This window comes from Podarcis liolepis (genome assembly GCF_965112155.1).
Source record: "Podarcis liolepis genome assembly, chromosome: 17".
In the NCBI taxonomy this organism is placed as follows: Eukaryota; Metazoa; Chordata; class Lepidosauria; order Squamata; family Lacertidae; genus Podarcis; species Podarcis liolepis.
This window is the reverse complement of record NC_139571.1, coordinates 36,248,767-36,276,048: the sequence shown is the minus strand read 5'-3', so window position 1 is coordinate 36,276,048 and position 27,282 is coordinate 36,248,767. Positions and strand designations below refer to the sequence as shown.

At 41.3% G+C, this 27,282-nt stretch overlaps 2 protein-coding genes across 5 annotated transcripts in view; one reads left to right on the top strand and one right to left on the bottom strand.

Moving 5' to 3' along the window:
* The window catches only part of GTF2E2 (general transcription factor IIE subunit 2), a 34,063-nt gene extending 22,992 nt beyond the window's left edge, over positions 1-11,071 (top strand). For all 4 annotated transcript variants that reach the window (XM_083481956.1, XM_083481955.1, XM_083481957.1 and 1 more), the window contains 5 exons: positions 385-492; positions 2,080-2,262; positions 4,050-4,143; positions 9,361-9,476; positions 10,548-11,071. In XM_083481956.1, coding sequence (XP_083338082.1) covers positions 385-492; positions 2,080-2,262; positions 4,050-4,143; positions 9,361-9,476; positions 10,548-10,664 — 618 coding nt within the window. In that variant the 3' untranslated portion in view covers positions 10,665-11,071. The remainder of the gene's footprint in view (positions 1-384; positions 493-2,079; positions 2,263-4,049; positions 4,144-9,360; positions 9,477-10,547) is intronic.
* A 4,630-nt stretch (positions 11,072-15,701) lies between these two features.
* Positions 15,702-27,282, bottom strand: part of RBPMS (RNA binding protein, mRNA processing factor) — a 77,270-nt gene continuing 65,689 nt past the window's right edge. Inside the window, exons 7-9 of the mRNA XM_083482004.1 lie at positions 24,800-24,869; positions 20,061-20,167; positions 15,702-18,141 (exon numbers count right to left, since the gene is read on the bottom strand). Coding sequence (XP_083338130.1) covers positions 24,807-24,869 — 63 coding nt within the window. The 3' untranslated portion in view covers positions 15,702-18,141; positions 20,061-20,167; positions 24,800-24,806. The remainder of the gene's footprint in view (positions 18,142-20,060; positions 20,168-24,799; positions 24,870-27,282) is intronic.

Here is a 27,282-nt window from a genome sequence, read left to right as displayed (position 1 = left end):
GCATAGGTACCATTTCAAATTTTAGAAGGGCTATCAATAAAGATCCAAAACCTGAATTCCTGTAATAGCAATGCAGTGTTGCTGAAACGCTGTTGTAACACATTTGTGATACAACACTGGCCTATTTGTTGGTACACAGCATTCTGAGCATTTATATGTCGATATTTAAAAAAAATAATAGATTTGATTGTAACACATGCAGGATAAGAATAAATAAAGAGAGGTAAATTACTGGAGCTGAATCTGTGAATAGTGTCTCAGTTCTTTAACTAAAAGAAATTGCATTTCGTTGCTACCCAACTTCAGCACATAGTTTATGTACTCTTAATGTTTTACTTAAAAAAATTAATAGCAACTCAAAGTAGTTATGATTTCTTTCCCTAGACGCGGCACCAGCGTGGTGATACACACCCATTAACTTTGGAAGAAATATTGGATGAAACACAGCACCTAGATATTGGACTGAAGCAGAAACAATGGTTAATGAGTGAGGTAATGAAAGCAACTATTCAGACTTCTGAGATAAGGCCAGTTCCAATAAGCATTTTTATCAAATATTAACTCATATTGTTCAGCTGTCATACAGAGCTTTAATGAGCTATCAAAAGAGACAAACTTAGCAAGTTGTTAAATTACTATTTGGTAAATACTGGTTCAAGTTATTGTGAATATATTTTCTGTAATGTTTAATATTACATTTCCCCTAAAAACCTGATATCTAAATGCTATCTAATGTGAATGCATCACGTTTAAAAAGGTGTGGCACTCTTCAAAGCATATACATTCGTTAACATAAATTTCCAGTTCATATTGTGTGTATGCTAATTGTGGAATAGTTTTAATGTTGAGTGCTTTATAGTAATAAAAGCTTAAAAGATCTGCATTTATTTAAATGTGGATTCTCAAATGTTACAATTGCAGGCATATTTTACTTTCACATACTCTAATAATATTTCCCTTTGGCTGTACAAGATGCCATCACTTTTAAACAGTAATTAAATGTTTAGCAAAGTCTAAACATAATCTGTTCTTGGGGAAAAGAGCACCCTGAAGCCCCCAGTCTTCATAGAATCCATGACTAGACATGTGCTAGCAAAATAAAACTGCGGCTTGTTGCCATATAACACACCTCCACCCACCTATTCTGAAACACCTGCCTTGCCCTATTGGTTCCAACAGAGTTTGCAAGCTGTTCAGCTTCATGCTCTTCTTCCAGCAGGGACATTCTGAGTGAACCAGGGTCTGCAGGTCACCATCAGTACTATTCAGTAGCAATTTGACTTGGCCAGAGTGGGCCTTGCTTTGGGCAGGGAAAATAGTGGTGCTTGGAGGGGAGCTCCCACAGTTGGGCAAAAGAGGTCAATGTCTCCTGGGACAATCGCCAAGCACCTTCATCCCCAGGCTTATGAGCACTTCAGCCATCCCTACCCGTGAGTGAGTTACCAAGATACAGTTTTCTGAGAGACTCAACCATTCAGCTTGACATATGAAACAACATGTGTGTGTCCCGTCCCCCCCACGAGCTGTTCTAGGGGTTCTCCCAACCCCCCCCCCCGAGCCAATTTCATTGGGGTAGTGGTGAGAGTGTTTTCCTAGTATATTTTAGAGTTTACAAGCAGACACAGTCCTACCCACCTCAAATTCATATTGCACAACACCCATGCTGAGAAGCAGAGATACTGCAGAATAACTTTCCTTCAAGAAGTCCTGGAAAGTGGCAAGGGCAGAGTGATGGCTCATTCAGAGACACACCAGGCAGCCTCCTGGACAGGCACATAATTCTGCTTGATTTCTGCACCGACAGTGACTGAATATTCCAGTTGCTCGTGATGCCAAGACATCATGCAATTCACATAATCATTGGGTGGAAAGAGGCTGATCAGGTGAGTAATACAGGCATGCAACATGAAGTTCCTACTTTGGGCCTTTAATTTATTGTGGCTCTTCAATATGCAGTTTTATTGTGGTAGGCAGTATTTCCTGGTACATAATTTAGGAATTACTGTTTTAACAAAATGTATACAAAGCAAATACATGGCATCTTCTGTAAAAAGCTGAAAACATGTATTTATGTTACAGGCCCTTGTCAACAATCCCAAAATAGATGTTATAGATGGAAAATATGCTTTCAAACCTAAGTACAATTTGAAAGATAAAAAGGCCCTGCTTCGGCTCTTGGATAAACATGACCAGCGAGGGCTAGGAGGAATACTTCTAGAAGATATTGAAGAAGGACTGCCTAATGCACAGAAAGCCATAAAGGTAAGCAACACTCCCTAGTTTCATGTTAGGAATTTGTTTTTCTTATTCTGCAAAAGCAAACTTGTTAATTGCTTTTACTTTTCAATAATACGCCGCAGTTCATAACAACTTGTGTGCACTATCTGGGCAAGGATCTATTTTTTTTCTGAGAGATGCTCAGAAGCTGCCTCGACAATCCCTCCCCTCCCCCAAGTTCTTTCAGCTCCTCTGAGTTCTTACAAACGCTGCTTAAAGGAGAAGATGGAAGAAAGTAGTGTACACAGCACCATTTTTTCTTTTTAAACGAACTGGTGGAAAACATCCACCCTTCTTTTTGAACTGCAGAGTTCAAAGAACAGTTTGGCAATTCATTGTGGACAGCTTCTGGTAGAATTTAAAATAAAAATAAAAATTAGAGGTCAACCCTCTGAATTATAGCCGTTGTCTTACTCATGCTACAAATCAGTATAAAAGGGCCTTTGCAGTGTTGATGGGGGGGGGGGGAGTTCAATGAGACTTACTCCCAGGTAAGTCTGTATAGGATTCCACCCTAAATATACCAGTTTTACAAATGAGGAATTGATGCTGACAGAGAGTGAGTTCCTTAGGGTCCTCATCAGTTCAACTTGTGGTTGAGAATGCTTTTGAATTCTGGACTTCCTTTTTAAGAACCATGTTAGTGCTTTTAATGCTAAGTCAAAAGCTTAATACACACTCTTTTATTCACAAAACTACATTAAGTAACTGAATCATGGCAAAAGATTTTGGTATTTGTTTAGATCACTGATTTTAGACCACCTGCCATCTTAAAGACTCCAAACATCTTACGACACAACACCTAGAGGACCACCTAATAAATCACTTTTTCTGAAAATTCCATTAACATGAACACATTTAATTATTAATAAATTTGTATACCACCCTTTCTCCGAAGATCACAGGGTGTTTTGCAGCATAAAAATACAACATGAGAACACAAAATACATAAAAAACAAACAAACCAATAACTGTCTCCCCCAACACATTTAAAAGGCCATAGATCCGCCAGAGGCCTGTTCATTGAGAAATATTTTCGCCTGGCTCCTGAAGATATGCAATGAAGGTGCCAAATGAGCCTTCTTGGGGAGAGCATTCCACAAATGGGGAGCCACTGTAGAAAAGACCCGTTCTTGTGTTTCCACCCTCTGGACCTCTCATGGAGGGAGCATACTTTCAAACAGCTCTTACCCTAATGACAGGTGTTTTGACAGCTGCCTGCAGTTATGTGTGCTCATGTGATCATTGCGGCTAGATTTTTACCTAGCAGTAACATTCTGAGTGAAAAGCTGGCTTCCAGCAGCTTTCCAGAATATATGTATATGTATGCTTTGTTTATTAATATATATGATAGAGATGGGCTAACTCCCCCTCATAATTCATTGAATTAGTGACTAGAATTAGAATGTTCTTCCTCTTGCTTCTACAACCATAAGTCAACAAACCATAAGACACATTAGAATTTAGGATTATTCACCTTTCCCTTGTTTATAAAAGTGAATCCTGTGGGGATAAATAATTTGTATCTTTCAAAAATCTGATGTTATGTGAGTTACAAGATGTTTTGCCCATTCACAAAATGCTTGCAAATTTTGGTAATTGTTTATGTCATAGGTGAAATTAATGCAAGGATCCGTCTCATATTTATTCTAACTGCGTTCCAGTGTTGAGCATCCACCCATATCTCTTAACAGATTCAGTTGTTGAGGATCTCAAAAGTACTGGAATTATCAGTGCTTAAGTACACTTATGTTTCTGTGTTTACATTTGAGGCTTTAGGGGACCAGATCATCTTTGTTACACGTCCTGATAAGAAGAAAATTCTTTTCTACAATGATAAGAGCTGTCAGTTTACAGTGGATGAAGGTTGGTTTTCTAATTACATCTGTAAAAATATGTATGTCTAGGGAAAGCATATTCTAGATATGGGTTTAGAATAGTTTGTTACTGGGCTGTGAGACATTTGGTCCAGCAGATGTTGCTAGACTACAACTTTCATTATCACAGACAAGTGGCCGTTGTCTGGGGCTGATGAGAGCTGGAGTTCACCAAACCTGATGCCACACTTGTGGTGTCAAATGTTAAAATGTCACTCGCGTGTCTTACTTCATCTGATGTTGTACAACTTGAACCTGAATTCTAATACATCTAATATATAAATTCCAGAGCCTAAAATACTGAACACACTAATCTTATCAGTGTGCTGGATGTTGGAGACCCTTGAAAGCAGGCACCATGGTCTAGGGCAGGGTTTCCCAACCTTGGGTCTCCAGCTGTTTCTGGACTACAATTCCCATCATCCCTGACCACTGATCCTGCTAGTTAGGGATGATGGGAGTTGTAGTCCAAAAACAGCTGGCGAGCCAAGGTTTGGAAACACTGCTCTAGGGCCTTTTAGGCTCCCTTGCATACAGCCACATAGTCCCCCTGTCCTCTTATGAAAGGGAAACATGCAGGCAGAGATTAATCTGGTACATGTAAACTTGTTAGTTTATTCATAGGAAATAACGAATTGAGAGGAGGCAAGTATGAGCCATTACTTAAAAATTCTATATTCCAGAAAAAAAAACAATAATCAAGAGATTCGAACACCTTCTATGAGGAAAGTTAAAAGTGGTTGGGATTTTTTGTTAAGGCAATCTTAAGGGAGGAATACGGGAACAGGATTGTGCAGCCAGTGTAGAATTAAACCCTGTCCTCCTGTCCATCAGCGGACATCACCAGTGATGCCACCTGGGGTGTGTGTGTGTGTGTGTGTGTGTGTGTGCATTGGGGGAAATAGCCTTGCAGGCCAAATTGGACCTCCTGGGAGAGGGGCAAGTTTTCAGATAACTGCTGGGAATACGCAGATGATAAGACTGTTCCCTAAATATAGGAGTGGTTGGTAGGCTTTTCATAAAGCCTTTTTTCTCTCCTTCAAAAATTTATTTTAGAAGAATATGAGAGAAAATAATTGTAGATATAGCTAAGCTATGAATAAAGTGGGATTGTTCTGTTTTCTGAATGCTTTAGAGAAAGCATAGAAGCCATCCGGCATATGTAGTAATGTACTATTTTTATGTACTGTTTGATGATGATGTCATTTTTGTCCATTATGTGCTGCATTGTCATCACCATTATCATATTTTATTTATGAATTATCTAAATATAGTCAGTGTTGCACTTCTACCTGATGTTCAGTCTATTTAATCCCAATTCCTTTGCAATTTGGGGTGTCAGTAATTTGAAACATGGTTGATTTTTAAGGCTTTATGTTTATTTTAAGATAACAAAATTGTAATTGTTAGCTTAATTTTTAAATTTAATATCACATGATAGGATGAATGCATAGCTGTGTAAAATGTTTGTGAAAGGTTAGAGTCTTCATAATGTGATCTGTAGATGGCAGCATAATCTCACATTTGTAGTTTGCTCTGTTATGGAAATAATTGTGTATAAATTTTGTTTTGGAATCTGTCATGGTACATTAACAGTGTGTTTTTGTGACCTGTGATTTTATCATTTATCTGATTTTTTAAAGCTTAAACTCTGCTAAAAAGATACTATACTTTTTCTTTCAGATATGAATAGTCAGCAACGGCTATCATAGGATAACCTGTTACAGGCTTTATTTTAGAACAGTGGTTCCCAATTAGCTCAGTACTGTGGACCCTCTGTTTTTCAAAAGCCAGACCATGAACCCCCTACTTTTGAAAATATTTATATCTGTATAGTAGTTTTTGTTATGTGAGTGGTGTTGCAAACCTGCTGGGTGGGTTACACAGACTCCTTGGGGTTCATGGACCACCAATTGGGAACCACTGTTTTAGACCATTACAAAATATATATCAAGTTGGCATACCCAATTCTTTAATACTAGTGCTTACTTGATATAATGCCACATGTGAATGATAACTTTGTAGTGAGCTATTTTCTCCTTATAGATAGGAGGGCGTATGGTTCTGGGAATCAGAAAATCAGGGCTAATAAGCATTTTCTGAACAGCTGGGACTTTTCTCTAGATCTGCATGCATCTTCCTGCCTTTTTTAGGGAAGGCAGGGCTTTCTCAGAATTCCTTTTTTATTATTTCTGTTGTTATTAGGGTTTTCATGTTAATACAATAAAGCAAGACAGTCCCTTATCCCTGCCCCCTCTACCCCCAGTTCTCCACTGTTCCTCCCTTTGCTTTTGTGCTTTTTCAGTTACAGCATTTCCATTTCTGACATTCAGTTGTTTGGTGTGTTACACACAATGTTCAGGTTTACAGGTTCAGATATGGATATAGGCCAATAAATGTCAGTGATGTTTGGGGCCCCAGATTAACACTTGTTCAGTTAGAGAAGTTTCCATCCCTGTGTTGTGCTCCCACTTCTTCAGGTTGTGAGTATTTTTCTGTGAAAGGTTCCAAAGCTGTGCTCCCAATTCTCTTGGAAACTAGACTTTTTATGTAGTTTATAGAGCAGCATTTTCTCACAGGCAAGCTAGCTGTAGGAGAGGAGGTCTTGTATTCAGTTTTCCATATTTGGTGTGATCCAGCCTTTTCAGTGTTGGAGGGTTATGCATTTTGCTGCCTGTGTGACTTAGTGGAACCATCTTTTCTGTATTTTCAATAATCCCCAGGTATGTAGCTGATTAGGATGTTGGTACCTCCTATTATCAGGAATTTGGCCAGGACCAAATTAATTCCATTCCCAGGAGGGTTTGATTATTGGGTAGCTCCATAGTTGGTGGGTTAGGTGGGCTGCTTACTTCTCCAGCAGTCATCCATGGGTGTAATCTCAGTCCAATGTCATGGGTGAATAGGTTAATGCCACTGTACATAGGACTTTTCCCCACTGTGCAGGTGTTAGGTGGGCTTCTATTTCTTTGTTCCGCTTGTGTCTAATTGGGTTTAGATTGAGGCTTAATGTGTGACATATTAATGTGTATAAGCACTTAATTGAGTTTTCTCAAATGTGAAGGTATGCTGTTTGCAGATGATATGGTTGCACTCAGTGCATCTGGGCAAGATTTTGCTTGAATTCTCAGAATTGCTAGGCGGCTACAGGAGGAAGGTTAGATTTTTGCATAAGTGTCCCAAAGGTTTTTAATTCATTATTCCATGTTATGATCTGTGATCTGTCCTCTCCCAGATCATGTTAATATGTTTTATGGAAGTGCTTCTTTTTTTTTAGGCAAAGTTATTCAAGTGTTTTCAACAATGCTGTATTTCTGAGTTGTAAGAGTTCTGTCTTCTGGTAGGCTTGTTCCCTGTTTCTTTTTCAATGCCCAGAATACCAGTATTTCATTTCCTATATTACAAATGTCTCAGCAAACACAAGAATTGCATTTACTGTCTTAGCAGCTGTGAGACCTTATACAGTGCATTGTTGAATTTCATTTTTATTATGCCAGCTCATGAGGTCATCCATCTCATCCCACATAATGCCCGTCTTTGTGTTTACAAAATCTCTGCAACTGTTTGGGTGTGCAAAACCTACCACACTCCTCTCAGCCCAAGATTGCTGATCAAAATAATATAAAACAAGTGAAGAAATGCAAAAACTTGAAAATGTATTCATTTCAAATACTTTCTCTTCTACCTTTTCCTTACTCAGTTTAATACACTCTGTAAACTACTTGCACACTCCGTTCACATGTCTCACAGTCACCTCAGTTACACAAACATTCACATACTGATTGGCTGATTCACCAGGCAGAGCTGCTGAGCTTACGGCTGCTCCCCTTAGCTACTAACTTGATCACTAAGGGGGAGTGTAGCCCCATCAAGTACAGGTTGTACAGCTGATCCAAGATCAACAGAAACCTTAAGCAACAGTACTCTGGGTCAGACACGTGTGCCCTCACCAGGGGCCGGGCACGGAAGGCAAAGGAGCCTCCTGACACCAGCCACCAAAGTGACACGGGCGCAGGGCTTGCTCAAGGAGGGCAGTGTCAGCAGCACCCCTCAATGCGCCCAGGGTAATTGCCCCGGAAGACACCCCCCCTACACTGCTGAGTACTGCTGCCTTTTCTCGATTAAGCCTCAGTTTGTTAATCTCCAACCAGTTCCATTTCTTTCATATTAAATCTAAAGGAGGAAAAGTCACAGAGGATTTCCTTGGTTAGCATCACATCAAAAACATGAATGCTTGGTATATGTGGGAATACCTGAAATGGTTTCTGACTCATGTTTTAGGGTTTTATTGATGGGTTGTGCACTGGGTCTGTTGACAGGCACTATCGAAGTTAATTACCATGGAATGAAGGGAAGTGGAATTGTACCAGTCACAGCCTTGATAAAGGCATTCCAGGAAAGCACTTAAAACGATATATAGAAGCAGGTTGCATGCAGGTTATCAGACCGTTGCTGCTCTTTGAAGCTTTGGGCCTCTTCTTCATTTTCTGTGACCCATAGGCCAAGATAGCTTTTTGGTTTTAAAAGTGTGTTAAAAAAACACACTAATGAGACTTGGATAGAAGCATGATGTATCTTTTGATTTGTTAATCAGTTCCTTTAGGCTCAAACTAGTTGTTATAGGAAACGTGTGTCTGCTGCCAACCCATCTCTCCCCTGCTGTACCTACGGAAGGAAAACACATGAGAACAGTGCGCTCTGCCTCCACTCCACCTCATTGTGGGAGATGTGGAGGCACCAAATGCAATGGCTTCACATCATTTACCTTTCACTTGAAGTTACTGGGAAGTCAGTGGGAGGAAATGCTGGTGCAGCAGCTGTCTAGTTTTAAGAACACGTACATTAAAGAAAAACGTATGGTACCAATCATTAGAATGTACTGAACTGATACTCACTAAGCCTAAGTGCATATGCATTTCTTATAAGGAAAAAGAAATCCCGAAAAGGTTGGGAGACTTTTCTGAAAGCAGTTGTGCTGAAGTGACCCTCTAACCAGCTTCCAGGAGTGTTCATCATTGACCTTTCAATTCACTACTGTAATTTAAAACCTTATGGTTTGTCTGCCGTGTCATTGACAATCTGGCAAAGCAGTTTTTCACACTGCTTAAAACTCTGCAACTTTTGAATTGTGAATGCAATGAGAAACATTTCCTGTTTGTTTATCCAGTTCTGTGTCAAATTAAGTATTCTTATTTTGACATTTTAGAATTTCAGAAACTGTGGAGGAGTGTTCCTGTGGATTCCATGGATGAAGAGAAGATAGAAGAGTATCTGAAACGCCAGGGAATTTCTTCCATGCAGGAGGCTGGACCAAAGAAAATAGTAAGAATATTGCCATTTTTCCATGCTTTGCTCTAGTGTTGAGTCAGTTAAGGGGAACTTAATCTGGACAGAATTAATGCTTTATTACCCTTAAAATAATCAGGTTACAGGACAACAATCAGTATTTGTCTTGCAACTAATAAATGAGGTAGTTGTCTTCCTCTTCTTCTCCCCAGGCCTCTTTGCCCTTCTCCTACCAGGAATGCTTGCCTGAGATCTGGCAAATGGTTACAGCAATTTGATCCCTTTATGGACTCAGTAAACTTCATTCTTTTTGCATGGTGCCATGACATTAGGGTTAGGCTGGATTATAAGATTAGTGCTGGGAACTTTTCAAGGCTGTTCCCTATTTCACTATACCCGGGTCAAAATGTAGCATTTCTTTCATCCATGTACAGAGTGGTCATTTTATTCAAAATCATTTATTATGACTATGTTACCATGTACATACATGGAGGTTTAAAGGAGAAATAATGAAGGGAGTGTGTTCATAAACTTGGAGCAGAGCACACACTTGTACCACCTCTCAGCACACCTTCATGCATCCCCTCCCCTTAGCACTTTTCCTTCAAATCACGGAGGTCTGAAGAAGTGCAGGGAATTTGAAGACGCGGTCCCACCCGCCCACTAGCTGATGTATGACATCAGGGGTGGTGTGGGTGCGACTCCCCCAAAATGGCCTCCACAGCCAAATAGGGGGTAGCCTGGAGAGCCACGATTGGTCTGCAGTCCAGAAGTTCCCCACTCCTGCACTAAGTCATGGTTTAGTGTTGGTGTGTTTCTCAGGCAATCAAATTCATGGAGAATTGATATTTCAACTTCCATTAGCCATGATAGGTAAAAAGAAAATGTCATGTTCAGTGATTATGTTTCTGGTTATCAGGAGCCAGGGCATCCATCAGAGATAAGTATTACTGTCATGCCCTGTTTGTGAGCTTCTTAGAGGTCGCCATCTGGCCACTGCTGGCAAGAGAGGATGCTGGGTTAGATAGGCTTTTGGTCTGATCCTGCAAGGCTGTTTGCAGAAAATGTTTTAACAGGATTATGATTATTCCTTATTTTTCCTTTTAGGCTCCAATTCAAAGGAGAAAGAAGCCTGCTTCTCAGAAGAAACGGAGGTTCAAGACTCACAATGACCATTTGGCTGGAGTTTTGAAGGATTACTCTGATGTGGTTCCGGGCAAGTAGAGGACCTTCTGGAAGGAACAGTTGTGAGCTTTGATGCAGATGCTCAGTAGCTCTGAGGGACGAGTGTCCTGTGTATAATGTTAAGTGGTTCTACCCCCTCCCAGTCCTGCAGCAGCCGAGAAGAACCAGCTCTTGAGATAAAGGATGAACTGTTCATCTATATTTATCTTATTGGCTAATATGAACTTGGATCAGAGCTGTTCACTGTCAATAGACCTCTGGTATTGGAGTTAAATATATTCAGCATGTAGTGCCAAGGTTCGTATTCACCATTTAAGTCTTCTTTGAATTTTTTGGAGGTTCCGTGGGTATTTTCTTTTATTCATCGGGGTTGACTTAGAGATAAAATGGAGTGTTTGTTTTATCTCTCAAGGAAACATGTTTATAATAAAATACTAGAAAGACAAGGCATTTCTTTTGGGGTAAATTTTCTTGCCTGTTAACTGAACTACAATAAAAGCTGATGCTTTCTATCTTGCGGAAATAAAAATGAGTGGGGGTGGAAGTGTTAGGATACAATTTAAAATGGTCCTCCATGTTCACAACGTATTGTTTTCATGGGTCATTCTCCTTATTTATTATTTCACAAAGACCCTGGAAACCTCCATTAATTTTTAGTACAGAGTTTCAATTGGTCACCTGTGCCAGCAGCTCCACTCAGATTATGGAGGGTAAGCAGTTTACTGGGTTGAGTCATTTATACAGTTCAGCCTGTGTTGGAAAGCTGCATCTCATATGCCAGGCAAAACCAGTCCCCAAAATCATTTTGTCTAGCATGCTATATCCATGCTAATAATAGGTTTTTACGTCTTTTTATTTGTTTCCTACATTTATATCTTACATTTCCTCCAAGGAGCTCAGTGTGAAGAATTATGGTTCTTCTTATCCTTATTTTATCCACATAACAAACCTGCGAGATAGGTTGGGCTAAGAGACTGACTGGGCCAAAATCACCTGGAGAGCTTCATGGCTCAAGCTCCAGCCTCCTCCTTCCATCTTAACTGTACTGCAAAAAGAATGGGACATGGTGGCATTCTTTTTCTTTTTCTAAAAAAATCATTGATCCACCTCAGGACTCAAATAAAAACTGTGTGTACGGAAGGTGAGGAATCAGGTATTCTTGCCTTCTCTAGCAATTTTGTACACTCTTCAGAGAGCAGGCATCCTCCTGTTTTGACAACCAATATACTAATTTAATGAAAGTCTGTTCCTTAGCTCTGTATTATTTGCAGTTTAAAACTGAATTATTTCTCAGAAGAGCTTGGTCTCTTCTCTACCTAATCATCTGACCTACAGCAGTTATGGAGTGATCAGGAACATCTTGCCTTTTCTGCCTGTTGGCTGTGTGGGAAACAGAAATAAATGAAGGTAAGAGCATTTTGCTTAATCCTCCGCCCTAATTTACATAATTAAAATGAATAAAGTGTGTGTGTCCCAATCTAGAAAACCTGCAAGACAGTGAGGCAAAGACTCTGTTCTTGCAATGGTGTTTGCAGTTGAGATTGAGGATAGTGCCACTGCCAGTTCTGACCTTAGATAAGGAATTGTCACATGCAGTAATGCCTCTTCAAATGAACTTACGGTAAAGGAGAGGCTTGTATCCGGCATATATTCTTCAAGGTCCAAGGGCCCAATCCAATTAGCTTTGAATGTTAAGAACTGGGCCTAGAGGTCTACAACCAATCATACATTCAACTTGCTGTCTGTCCCTAGCCACCCTTAAAAGCTTAGGCATCCCAAATTGAGAGTGTGATTTTGGAAGTGTATTGGGTTGGCAATACAAATACAGATCTGTTTGATGCTGCTCTACAAATTGGTGTAACAGAAGGGTAATTTTATTTCCTCCCCTGATATTTATAACTATAGGCAAGGGAAGGGGGGGGGGAAACAGAATAAAAAGGAAGTAGCAGCAGGATTTTGCATGGTTGCCTGAGAGAACTGACATGAAGTAGTTTGTAATGCATTTGATCTATAATTCATCACAATCCTTCCAGGCTTTTAGAGAACGGAGGAGAAAAAGGCAAGTGAGCTTAGACAAATTGTGTAAAGAATGCCCATTTGGCTTTCCCTGTCACTTTCTATAAGTGCAGGCAGATGGTGGTATGACACAGGGGAGTGGCAAGCTCTTGCTGCTTGCTGATGGAAAGGGATTCGAGGTTAGGGATAACCATGGAGATAGTGATGGCAGTGACATCCAATTACTTACAGCTGCATGGCTCACACGGAGGTAGCTGCTAATATGCTGGATCAGATTCCTTGGTGTGCTGTTGCCTAGAGACTAGCAGCAGGCATATCCTTGGCTTGATTAAAAATAGGTGTTTTTCACCAACAGATGCCTTCAGTCAAGTTAGAATTCTTCTTTCTACTATTAGCAGTGCCTGGTACAACAGGTTACCTCTTGGTTTCAGAAGCGAGAAATTGGAAGTTTTATTAACAGTAACTATTATTAAGATGGGAAGAGAAAATTCACTCCTGAGAGAAGGAAGTGGCGTATGTGTAAGGAATGCTCATTCCTCAGCTAGCTCCCAGCCTCTTAAACTGCTTTAGGAGGGGAGCTTATGTAACATCTGCAACACATCAAGGGAGTGAAATAGGTGTGTTGGAAGGTGGGAGATGAGGTGGTTGACTTCAGCTATGCCAGCACAGCACCACTATTGACTTGTTCCAAGTTCCATTAGGCTGGCTTCCTGCATTTGTGACCCACCAAACTAAATGTGGCCTCCATGAAGTCTCACGGTTGAGAGATGTAAAATCAGACTAGTTCATGAGAGATTCAGGCACTGCTTCCTATTGATGATTCTGCAGTATAGTTTGACAATGATACCTAGGCAGAAAGCTGTTGAGAGCCTTGAGTTGATAAGATCATGCTGGTGCCCACCATGAATGAAAGGGGGTGAAAGGAAATTGTAGAGGTGAGCGATTTTTCTGCATAGGGGAGATAACTTACTATTATATATATATATTAAAGGAAATAAGAGTTTAGCATTCTGTTCTCAGTTGCCGGATGACTATAGGAAACCCCTAAACAGGGCCTGAGTGCAACAACACCCTCCTCACCTGCAATTCCCAGTAATTGGTATCCAAGAGGCATATTGACTCCGACACAGGATGGAGAACTCCACTATCGAGGGCATTATTCAGTTTAAAAAGGCAATAAAAAAGCATAAAAGTAAAATATGAAGTAAAAATGAAACAGGCACTTAACTGCTTATTGAGAGAAATTTATGACAACAGACAAGTATCACTGGCTAAGATGAAGTGCTGGTGACAACTGTGATGCAAGTTTTGATATCTCATGGCACAGAACACTAACTGTACATGGAGATTAATAATGGAGACTCAAGCATTGCACATGTGCATTGCAGCTCATTTCATCCAAAGTGGTGGTTCATAGAGCCCTGTTTGGGTGTTTTCAGATCTTAGGATACTGCCCTGTGACGATTCCTGCTTATTTAGCAGGTTTTGTGTGGCTTCACATATCTATTGGATGCCTATTCTGCACTCATTTGTTTCCATGAGCTCCAGTTATCAGTAGGCTTTTCCATTTAAGTTATTCATTTCCCCCTGTACTATGAGCCATGCTCACTTCCCCCTTGACTGTGGTGAACATTTCACCAATTTATTAACATGCAATGCAGTCCTGACATTTTTGCTGGAAATAATGATTTCTCCATTTGTGGATGGCCAAGTGTTTTAACAGCATGGCATTCTAAGGATGCTGTTCTCATGATCTTGGCTCCTTCATTCTTAGTGGGAACTTTAAGTGGGCCTGAGTTCTATTTGCCTTTACTTGGCTTCACCAAATAGCCCTTGCCATGACCAGAAGCCTTAAAAGGATCACCCAATACCTCTGAGTAGACATAGGTACTCCTAGGTAAGTAAATACAGGATTGCAGTCTTCGTTTACAACATGTGTGACCAGGGAGCATATGGGGATGGGGAGATAAAACAGCTGAATATTTGCTTGGGTTGAGCTCATAGGTTGTATAGCCCTGGTTTCTGTAGCACACAAGCCTTATTGCCAAGAAATATTGAAGCAGATGATTAATTCTTATACACCAAAAAAAACCAACAACTGGCCATCAATGTATATAAATCTGGATAAAGAGTTTAGAATAGTGGTAAGACCATCCAATAACCCATAGTTGTGTCTTCAGTTCCATTGATTTAAAGAGCTCCTTTATAAAAGATCTTAACAATACAAGCCTTAGTGACTTAATCAGACCTATCTGAATGAATAATAAACATACTGTTTTTTCATGGCAGGAGTCTGAAAAGTAGTTACCCTGTTCTCAGTATCTTGCACCATTCCCCAATCTGTGCTCATGCTAACTGGATTTCCAGCTACTTTTGCATGCCTAAGATGGACCATGTTTAACATAAGCAGTTACTCCAAGAAAAACCTGAGATGAGAGACAAGAATTGTTTATTATCCAGGATTCCTCATGCTTTGAAGCTGGACAAGAGATTATTTCAGGCAGAGGGCTGAAGACAACTTTTAGAAGGCAGCCATGTGTCAGGAAGTTATGTATTTATGTGGCTTGGAAGCCCCCCAGAGTGGCCCGGGCAACCCAGCCAGATGGGTGAAGTATAGATGATAATTTTAATAATAATAATACAACTGAACTGGAATTATTCTTGACAAAGGGACATCTCTCCCTTTGGCACGTGCCATGCTTTGCATGATAACTTGCAAGTGTAAATGAGCCACCACAGACCTGAGAATTAGGTTTATTCTTACCTGGTGTCTGCTCAAATAATTAGTTTTTAAAACAGTTTACTCAACACTGCAGAATGTGGGAACTACCAAGTGAAAGGATGGCAATGTATTGCACATACCTGCATGATCCAGGCCAGAGATGTTTTAAATCCTGTTTCCTTGATACTATGAGAGGTTACACACCCTGACCACACACAGAGATCACTCACAGGATCAACACACCTAGAAAGCAATTTATTCTCATAGGCAACTTGTATTTCCTCAAACAGGTAATCAGATAAGGAGACACTGTAACAGAGGCCACTGTTATTTAGGCATAAGTTATAATCATTGTTTCTTTATTTTTAGAAAATTACAATAGAAAAGTACCTTTAACAACATTTTTTTTAAAAAACAAAACCATAAATTGGAAGCATCTTCTGTTTCTGCTATTGCCAATAGGAGGAGATATGGAAAAATCAAGTTTTTGCTGACAAAGTCTGACACAATTCTGTTATTCAGCCACCCGCTGTCACATTTTAATTCTGTTCTCAAGTCTTCCATTTAGTTTTAAGAATAGGTTTTTACCTACCCCCCCTTTCCCCTGCAATTTTAAAGCCTCCGACTGCTTGACATTTGTCACTTGTATTCCCTGCAAAATACTGCATTCTCTTTAAGACAATGAAGTCATTTGTTCTCAGGAGAATTAACAATACTTGGGGAAGCCCATTTGGAAAGATTTAACCATATTAAAACAGTTTCTTTGTTTAGTCAGAACTACCAGTATTGTTATGGAAGTAACTGTATAGCTGTACCATGACTAGATTGCAAAGGAGGATAGGAAGCAAGAATCTGGCATGTGGAGCGTATCATTCAGGAAAGAAGGAAACTCATCTGTTGAAAGTTTTGTCTTCTACACCAATAAATGATCCAGGAGCCCTGGCCTTCTCTCCACATCATCATGGTCCTCAGAGGGACTGGTTCACATAATCATCTTTTGACGACAAGGTCAATTCTAATTTTCTATTTTACTTCTCTGCCTTTTGTGAAGCAACTGTTTTTGTTACATCACTATAGACAGATATCCTGATTGACTGATTTACAGGCAGGTTGTCCAATGGTGCCTAAATCATGTAACCAACTTCATTAGCAGGTCAGAGGACACAGCATACAAGCTGCATTCACTCAACCCACATTTCACACCTGAAAATGGTGGCATGAATCAGGCTTGAGAAGGCAGATGACTAATCGAATCCATTGTGTCCACGCCCCAGTTGACGGCACAAGCAATCCAAGTAGCTCTTCAGTAAGAGAGAAACGATCACGTGCAAAATCAAGCTGGTACTCTCTCCCAATACCTCAAGGGATCCTGGCATTCATCTTGGCACTGGTGGAGCAACACTTTATACAAATGTAGGTACACAGGGGCTGCTGAATTCCTCTATCCCAGAAATGTCTGTGTATAGACAGAGGGCAGACATCAAACTAATAGAACAATGGCACCGAGTTGGCTCTTTTTATGTGAGTTTCACACAAACTGGCAGCCTTGCACACAATGGAGGATATTAGTGGAGACATTGGAAGGTCAACTGTTGTATCCAAGTTTGGCACTGCCTAGAAAATCTGTACAGAAGAAGAGCCTTAGATCCGGATCCAGTGAAAGAGAAGGCCTTTGGTTTTCTGCATGCATATGGGATAATGGCATGAAATGAACTTAAGCTTTACTGCTCAATGTTTCAGTCAGCTTCACAGACAGCAGCATTACCGGCTAACAACCACCACCGCCTTAGCAGAACCAATCCTTCCTGCAAAGGCATGCAAATGTACCCTTATTTCTTTTAAAACAAGTAGACTAGGAATGCTATGAACCTACTTTACAGAAGACATTTCCTCCGTGGCTCTGCCATTCAAGACTGGTTTCCATAGCCCAACTAGATGCTTTTCCTTTGCTCTTTTACCAAGGAATCCTACTGGTTACACAACGGCATGTTGGGAACTATGTGTCTGAATGAATACAGTATGCAGAGGTAGCTGCAGTCATTTTATTGTGATGACTGCACTTTTTCTAGCTGTCATAATTATGAAAATGGTCTTAGTGCACAGTAGAAAGCCATAGAAAAAAAGCACACCTCCCCCATATAGTTTTATATCAAAATATGTGACCACAGATAAAATACAGCATAAACCAGCTGTCAGAACTGCCAGTATACTGTTCAGCACACGGTAATATATCCCAAAGTTACAAAGACATTTGCATATCTGATTGTCTTGCTTGATATAATTTGGCACAACTGGGAGAAGCACGTACCACAGGAATACTTCATATGTTCAACACACATCCTCTCAGGCTCCCCGTCAGGATAGCCAGAGAGTCTATACAATTTAACAATACACTTTTTAAAAATTTGAACAAGATTTAAAAACATGCCTTGAACATGCAGCTTAAAAGGACAAGGAAAGAGAAATTTCAATTACACGCATTCAAAAAGTCAAGAATGTAATCAGTGATCCAACCCAGCGTAAGATCTTTCTACTTAAAATGCTTAGTATAAAAATACTTGGTTCTCTTTGTTGCTTTGTTTGAAAATAACTTTTTCAAACAGATGTTCAGCCATGCTTTTTAGAATTCGCACTCTTCCTTACAATTTTATACAGCATAGAAGAGGAAAACATTATTATTACTCAGTATTTTTACTTTACTTCTAAAAGAGCAGATGTGTGATAGAGGCTGTGGCAAAGTCTTGAAGGAATCCAACCTTGTGTGAGGTTTTTTCAAGCCTGTAAGAAAGGCAAGATGCATCCGTTAGAAAAAGGCAATCACAATCTTGGAACAATGAGAAAGTGGAAGAGTCTGTGGGTGTTCACGTATATATAGACACTTTGACCTCTAGGCCAGGGGGTTTCAGGCACAAGGCACAGGGCCTCTCAATAAAAACATAGGGAGCACCTTGCTGAAACAGATGCAGGGCTGAAAAGTAGGATACCCCCTCCCCTCTATGGAATCTGCTAGTGGAGAAATTGACAGTTCTGCTCAAGACCTTCTCTTAAGAGCAGAACAGAACCTTTAGCACTCAAAGAATAATGTGTGAGCACAGGGCACAACAGAATAATAATAATCATTTTTATTTATACCCCGCCCTCCCCAGCCAAGGCCGGGCTCAGGGCGGCTAACAAGCAATAATAAAAACAAGCTGAATGAATACAACTTAAAAACAAGATTAAAATACAACATTAAAATATTGAAACATTAAAATACTAAAATGCAGCCTCATCACAGGAGGAGAAAGAAAAAAGAAGGTGAGGGTGGATTAAATTATGTACAGAAATTCTTAAACTTTCTTGTGTCGTAAGACCCTCTGTTTGGATTTGCACACTGATTTCACTGTCAGAACCACCACTGTATGCATGGGCTCTGAGGGTGCCTCTTCCTGTGAAAGCATTTCTCACTCCTTGGCAGTGAGAGAGGCATGCTTCTGACCGATTCCAAAAGGGAAAGCAACACCAAGTGTGACTTCTGAGCTCAAGCCAATTGAATTTGCAAACTGCTATCTCAAAGAAAGCTTCAGTGCAGCCAAACGCAAAACAGAGCTCTTGGATGAACAAAAGCTTTGCCTTCTGAAGCTATGCTATATATCAGGGATCGGCAAAGTTTTTGTGGCTTGAGCTGGTTCACGGTCCCGCAGACGCTACGGCATAGCTGTCAACCATCCCCTATTTGGCGGGAAAGTCCCTTATCCCAGCACCGTGTCCCGCTGCTGTCCCTTATTGATGATGTCCCTTAAATTTCCAGAGTTTCAAAGGAAGCAGCTCCTCTCCCTCCCTGCCTGCCAGCCAGGGAGGAGGGAGGCTCCAACTGTGTTGCTTGGCTGCGTTGCTCACCCAATAAGGAGTCTAAGAACGACTGGGGGGGTGGAGCTTGCATGCCTTGTGCCGATCAAATCGGCCGCGTTGCCTGGGGACTTGCCTTTGCTCAGTGCTTCCCAGCGGAGAGGTGACGGTGGTTTTCCTTGCTGCATCCCCTTTGCCGGGTTGCTGCGCTGTGGGAACCACCGCTTGAGGCTTCGTTTGGCTGCTGGCTGGGCTTTCTGCCCTTGGCTTGGAGGGGCTCAGAAGTTGAACATACCCGTGCTTTGAAAATCCCTTATTTTGGCTGCTGATTCCTTATTTTTTGAGGCTGCTGGTCTCTTATTTTCAAATCTGTAAGTTGACAGCTATGTGCTATGGTGGGCCGGAGTGTGCACGCACGCATGCACAAACGCTATTTCCTTCTGGCGCAGAGGAGGCGTGCACAGCTTCCCATTGGCTGCAGGAGCTTCCTGCAGCCAATGGGAAGCGGGCCAGCGTTGCAGAAGGCGGTCCCCACTCTGCTCCGTGCTGGTTTAATGCAGCGCATGGGAGTCGACTGAGCAGGCAGCGGGGGCCCATGGGCCTTAGGTTGCCAACCCCTGCTATATACTGATCACCCAGCAGCAGCCAACTGGTGGTTTTTCAGTGCAAGGTTATTTCCAGCTAGCACTGCCAGCTTGGGTATACGCCAGGGAAGATGCATATAAACAGCATTTATTCAGCAGAGTCTCTTGGCTCAAAGTCAAGATGATCCAAGATGAAAATGGAGGGTCTAAGGCTTTTGGCTGCACTGCTTAAACTGTTTGGCCCATCAAATTAAAGCATATTTTCACAACCAGGTCTTCACTTACCCACCACACCGCAAATTTGAAGATGGAGGTAAGATACCAGTAGCGACTTAGGAAGAACGCATTAATACCCACAAGACAGATTGTAGCCGCCATCACACACCTGGTACCTGCACAACAGAAAGGTACATGCACTGTCAGAAACATTAATGCTTCTTTAGAATGAAATGGGTAATATGACAAGGACCATCTGTTAAAAGGAGATATGAAATCATGTCTTCAAAATGCAAGAGAGTAGATGCACAACACACAAAGAGTTGCGTTACCAGAAATACTGCCACAATCATTATCTTAAAACTTTAGCATTATATTCACCTGTGGGACAGTTGGTATTATTCCCCATAATGGATTCTTAATATGAATATCTCTTTATTGAAAAAAGTTGCTGCATTATAGGATTGATTGTTTATTTGTTTAAACTTGATTGTTTAAACTTAATAGCTGCTTGTCACCCAAAGCTCTCCAAGCGATTTACAATAAAGGAAAATACACAATACATAGCCAGGGCTTTTTTTTCAGGGGGAACTCACCAGAAATCAGTTCTGGCACCTCTCAGATGGGCACCATTGCCATTCTAAGAGAATGAGTGAGTTCCAACACCTCTTTTTCTAAAAAAAATAGCACTGCATGGGCCCTTAGATATAATTATATAAAATACATAGGGCCTTCTTTCCCAGTGAGTACACTGACTGGACAAATGACAGAGACTGGACACCTTAGCTTCTGTGTTTAATAGTGAAATCTGAAGATTGCCTCTATCTAGGAAAATCCATTTATAATAGTGCAGGAGATTGGAGAGAGTTCTCAGCACAACCGCAACATACAAATCTGCTAAACCACAACAGCTGTAGCCGAACTAATTAGACATCAAGAATATAAGCAGCGGTTTGCCCTGGATCCACTGTGCTATGTGCATGAGGAATTATAATTTCAGGGTGAAAACCTACTGAGCCTTTACTCTTGACAACGACTTTCAAACAATGCTGACTGTACACTAACAACACCACATTTGGCCCTTTGCTTCTTTTCCCTCCCTTGTTTTTTTCTTTTCTATGACAACCTCAGCAGTATTCAATTTTTTTCTAGCTTGAAAAGCCACACTTTTGCAAATGACACAATAACAAGAGTCCAGCTTAGGGACAGGGTTAGAATGCTCCTATGCAGCCAAAGCCACAACTAAGCTGGACTCCCATCGAATCCTTCCTCCATCCGGTGTTCCCAGTTGCACAGCAGCTTTATTAACTATGTTTTCTTAAGGTGCCCCTTTTTTGCTGAAGCTTGACCTGTTTTTCAAAGGCCATGAGAAGCCTCCCTTCACCCAATCTGACCAGCACCCCAGCTCCAACACCCAAAACATTGTTTTAAATAAAAAGGGTAGCTCGATACGTCTGAGAAGGTCACAAGCAACACACCGTGGCTATTCCTCCTTTCTTCCCTCAGTATCTGGATTTTGGAAGTCTACCTCTGCACATCAAGAGACGATCATTATATTTGGCTAGTATAGCCAATAAATTAACCAAAGGATAGGCCACTCAATGGCCGCTCTTTCTACTGAATGCCTTTTGGGTGAGGTTATGGTAATTTATTTATTTGCCAGTCTCCTTTTGCATTTGTCTAAAGGCAATTTACGAACATGCCGTAAAACACGGCTAAAAATCGTTTGAACAACAGTACAAAAACAACAGCTAAAGGCAGATGTCCATTTTGCATGGTTTTTAAATCTAAAGCAGAGACCTTTTCATCTGAATGGATAAGCTTGTCAAAACAAAACAAGGTCTTCTACTGTTTCTGTAAAGTACAGGTTAAGTATGCTCCTGTCACAAAACAAGGGCAGCCCCACTGAAAGCCTTCCTTTCAGTTACTGTGCAGAAAGTTTCTGATATTTGGGGGACTTTGAGGAAAAACTACCCTGTGGAACACAGTGACCTACTTGGTATGTATGAAAAAAGGTAGCCTCGGTCTTGAACTTGGTTCAGTAGCAGGATTGGCTGCTGGCAGTAGGTTTGCTCCCGTAAGCAGCCTAACTGAAACTGCAGCCTCTAGGGTAGCCTCCCGCCCCCCAAGAGCACTGCAGTAATCCAACCTTGAGGTTTCCAATAACAGACAACTGAGGTCCAGCTGTCCTCCAGGAATGGCTGCATCTGCCTTACCAGGTGAAGCTGGTAAAAGACACTCGTAGCCGCTGAGGACACCTGCGTCTCTAGTGTACTAATGCTACATGCAAGGGAGCAAGTGCATCATGTATACATGTTGAAACATGTTAATAATGCTTAGAGAGGCAGGTGCTTGACTTGTTACATCAGTCTCAGCACTTCTTAAAATAGAACCCTTTTGTCTTCTCTTATTGTTCACATAACATGCAAAATCATTGGAGGTGAACTCTTTCTTCACTGAGGCTTTCCTATTGCAGCAGCCAATTTGCAGCTGAGGGAACTGTTCCCAAATATGGCTGTGCGTGCATCTGGAAGGGGGAGAACAATCCACAAAAACTCAAGCCTCGTTTTTTGCATGCATCTCTTGCTCACTATGATACGCTGGTATGAAAACAACTCATTGGCTCCCTCTCTCTAGGGGGGAAAAACAACAACCGCCACAATCCAATAATCCTAGATAAATTTGGGCTTTGGAAGATAAAATCACTATATTAGGGAAAGGCCATTTGCTGAGTTTATTCTTAAAGGAAAACAGCAGCGCATTGTACTGCTAACCAAACACAATGAGGTTTGGGTTTTCAAATGTCAGAAGATTAAATGGATTTGTGAGACAGAATTTTGAAATTATTCAGCATCACAGTACAATAGTTGGTATCTATGTTAAAGCAGGCACCTTTTGTCCTGTGATGCTGAACAATTTCAAAACTTTCCGGGGTGGCAGTTGGGTATGTATTTCTTGAGCTAATAAATCAGAATATAAGACGAGAAGTTTCACTGAACACTGCTTGCCGCCATCATCAAACCTTTATTGGCATCACATACTGCTTGCCCTTCGCTGCTCATATTCCCTTGAATGAACAGATAACGAGTGTGTTGGGAGAGATCTCATGTATATTCTGCTGAGAATGTGTGACAATGAAGCCCAATAGGTATATAGCTAGTACTCTGGCTGAATGGACGGTGTACTTAGGACATGCCCCAGAGTCCAGCTGATACGGAAAGTGTTCTCTGCCAATAGGTTTGAAGAACACTGTTCTAGAGCAACCAGAACTTTGGGGTATGAAGTGCTTTCTGAGATTCTGGAACCAGCATTCTGTAAGGGAACAAATTTTGCAGTTCTCTCCCATCAGTTCGGCCTCACTACTTTCTGTCCTTGCTGGTTCAGTTTTTAAGTCATCCCAACCTATTTGCAGCATGCAGCTCCGCATGCATCTTTCACCCTCAAATCTCATGTCCTTTAATAACCCCATTGATTTATAGCTCTCCAACTTTGATGCGCAGCCAGTGAAGTTTTCATTAATTTTTAAGAACAGATTTGTTTTCTTTGGCTGAAATGGGACGAAAAACAGGGAGAGAAGATTATTGGTCTATTGCTCTCTGCTGCTTTACAAAAAAGCAGGAGGAGACAGAGAGGCTACATGTTGGTTGCTTTTATCTTCAGAGGGTCAAAGGAGTTTTTTTGTGTTTTGGACACAAACCCCATGCAGTGTTTTTCCCCCGTGAACTCAGCTAGCCAATCAGACTCTGGGGTCAGTCCCAGACTCTTGAGGATCCCTCCCACATATCGCAGGAGGAAAGTAACAAATAAATGCAGTGTGGTGGGGTTAAGAGCGGCAGATTCGTAATCTGGTGAACTGGGTTCGCTTCCCCGCTCCTCCACATGCAGCTGCTGGGTGACCTTGGGCCAGTCACACTTCTTTGAAGTCTCTCAGCCCCACTCACCTCACAGAGTGTTTGTTGTGGGGGAGGAAGGGAAAGGAGATTGTTAGCCGCTTTGAGACTCCTTTGGGTGGTGATAAAGCGGGGTATCAAATCCAAACTCTTCTTCATCTACACTTAAGGTATTATTTATGCCCCTGAAAGAAATGGCAGAGGTGGGTGATGTGTGACTATGCAGACACTAATCTCTGCCACCCAAGGCAAGGAGAACGTTGATTCAAATTGCTGTATTTGACGTAGAACACCTTAAATGGCTCAGGACTACAATACGTCAAGGACTGCCTATCTCCATGTGAACCTATCCAGCCCCTGATATCATCTTCTGAGGCCCTTCTTCATGCGCCTCCTCCTTGAGTGGTCTGGAGGGTGGCAACACGAAAACGGGGCCTTCTCTGCAGTGGCTCCCTGTTTGTGGAATGCTCTCCCCAGGGAGGTTCGGCTGGCACCTTCATTATATACCTTTAGGAGCCAGGCAAAAATGTTCGTCTTCAACCAGGCCTTGGGCTGACTGACATCCTATACTCTTTTAAATGTGTTTGTGGGAGAAAGGGGTACAGAAAACGATAAAAGAGTTTGGTCAACAGCATGAACCAGCTCCCTTTCATTCTAAAAAAGTTGAATATTTTTTCTCAGAAAGGAGATTGCAGGGAGTAGGGGGGTGGCGGCACGGAGGGAGACTACCTGCAACCAGTACAGAAGGACCAATTTCAGACCCAAGACTGCATGACAAGCAGAGAATGAAAATAGCCACTAGCCTCCCACCAATCCATATGAGGCAGAGGAAGTGAAGAAAACAAAAACAACACAGCGCTCGTGCTCCCTCTTGTGCTAATCTGGAGCATTTTCACAAGGTCTTTCTCATCCACTTACACAGTATTCAGCAGAACTGACGGGACTTCCAGCCCTGAGAAGTAGCCTCTGAGGGAGGGAGCCAGCGCATCTGAAGAGAGAGAAAAAATCAAAAAAGTGAGAGACAAGACTTGGAAGGCATTTATAAGAGCTGCCCTCAGCCTCCTCAGATGCAGGACTCACCTTTAAATCTCAAGCAACGCGTTCTTGCATCTAAATTAATTTGAAATTTACATCCCACCTTTTTGCAGATGCCCCAATGCAGCTAACCAAAGCAAGAAGATTAACTCCAGAATACCATAACAACAACAGAACGTTAACAAAATGTATCACACTGACCTTATGAATAAACTGACAGACCTAGTAAAGAGGAGGGAAGGACGAAGGAGCAGACTTGAGCTATTTGTTTTATTAACTACTGGACTTTCCACTATGATAATGCGAGATTAGAAAGGCACCTGTTCATACAGAATACATGGATTCTGTAAGTTTTATACATGCCTCTAGAGCATCAGGGGACATCGTAAATCCGGAGACGGAAGAAGCCTTGTACACGGGTGTTCTGTAATTATTATTATTTTCACCCTTGTAATTATGTAAAGTCTTTTTTATCATTTATCCTTTTCTAAGCCTTTATTTTGTCTGCAATTTTTGGTGTTATTCGATCGTGTCCCAGTGTCCTGAGGACGACGACATCATCATCATCATCATCATTATATTATATCATATTATATCATATCATATCAATACCCCGTCCATCTGTCTTTGTTTCCCCAGCAACCTAAAAGTTCATTTTGATGTCTCCACTGTTTGCTTTTGGCAGTTACTTTGTGTGTGTGTGTGTGTGTTTCCTTTTTATCTCTTATAATAAAAATACACACACACACACTATTGTAGCTTTAAAACTGAACAGATGCAATCAAGAGCAACCCAATACCATTAGAAGCTCAAGGGAAATGGCAGGTGTCTCTCCTGACATGACCCATTTTCGTACTGTGCCTCTTACCTTAAGCAGCTTCCCCACAACCTGGTGCCCTCCAATGTTGTTGGGCAACAGCTCCCATCGTTCCTGACCATTGGCCATGCTGGCTGAGGCTGGTGGGAGTTGGAGTCCAGCAACAACTGGAAGACACCAGGTTGAGGAAGTCTGTTCTAGTGGGACCAGATGGAAGATCACTGGGCACATGCAAGAACATGCCCCTCTCAATATTTTCTAGAATGGAGACAAAGATCACAGGTCCCCAAGTGCCGCAGGAGAGTTCCTAATTAAGTTTTCAAATCAAGATAGGGCACAACAGGCACCCACAGTTCCACTCATACAGCAAAATAGCTTTAAATTATTATAGGAGAATTTTTTTCTACATTTTATATACAAAACCCCAAAAGAGAGATACAAAATTAGTATAAACTGAAAAAAGACAACACCAACTCTATTCCCAAGCCACACCACCCGTGGAAAGTTGTCAGGTTTTGCAGCAAAACACCTCTAGTCCCTGGGTCGCTATCAGGAAATCAGAGTGGATTTGAGAGCTGAACTAGACCAAACATTCTTCGGATGCTATACCCGCCCCATCCAGACCCCAACAATACTTATAAATTTAGACATTTCCTGGCAATTGACACCAGCCATCCCATCAAAACAGATGCAAGTGTTGCATTAAGTGAGAAAGCAGCCAAAATGAATCAATGCCTTCAAGTTGTGCTGGTGGTGTCAGTAGAGCTATGCTAATTTCAGAGTGTGATATATATATATTCTCTATCGCATGTGTACACACAAACATTTCCAGAAGCAAGGATTTTTAAGAAAACAAATGTTCCATTATAAAATTTGTGGGCATGCAATATGCCTTGCCTCCTTATTTTAAACAGAACAGGCACATTCATTTTTATTTGTATGAGTCCATCTACTGAAAGTTTCACCGAGATCATATAGTGGAAGGGCTGCCAAACTGGCCCACGGACCACCAGTTGTCCACAAGCATCGTTCAGGTGGTCCACGACAAATCTGTGGATTTGTGGCTGAAGGCAGGAGATGGCACATCAACTATCACATTAATTTGCACTGGTTTTTCGTTGTATTTTACCACTTGTCTCTTATTTTATTACACTTGGGAAGCTATGGAATTCAAATGGTAATGCAGCAAGATACAAAATATAAGAAGCAATAGAAATAAAATTAAAACCAAACAGCATCTAGCACAGTGTATTGCAATTGCTACAAAAGGAAGTGGTCTAGCAAGACCCTTAGCAATTCTCATGTGTGATATTTTTTTTTGGGGGGGGGGGGGATGAAAGCAGTTACATATACTTAAACATCCAGTCTGACTACCACTATCTTTTCAATAGTATACTCTGAAGATTCTCAACTACCAGACAAGGAAGTTGGTGGGGGAAGAAGACTCATAAGGACTCTGGGAAAGGGGGTGCCTTACCGGAAGCAAACCCTAGTGAAGGTAAAGGGACCCCTGACCATTAGGTCCAGTTGTGAACGACTCTGGGGTTGC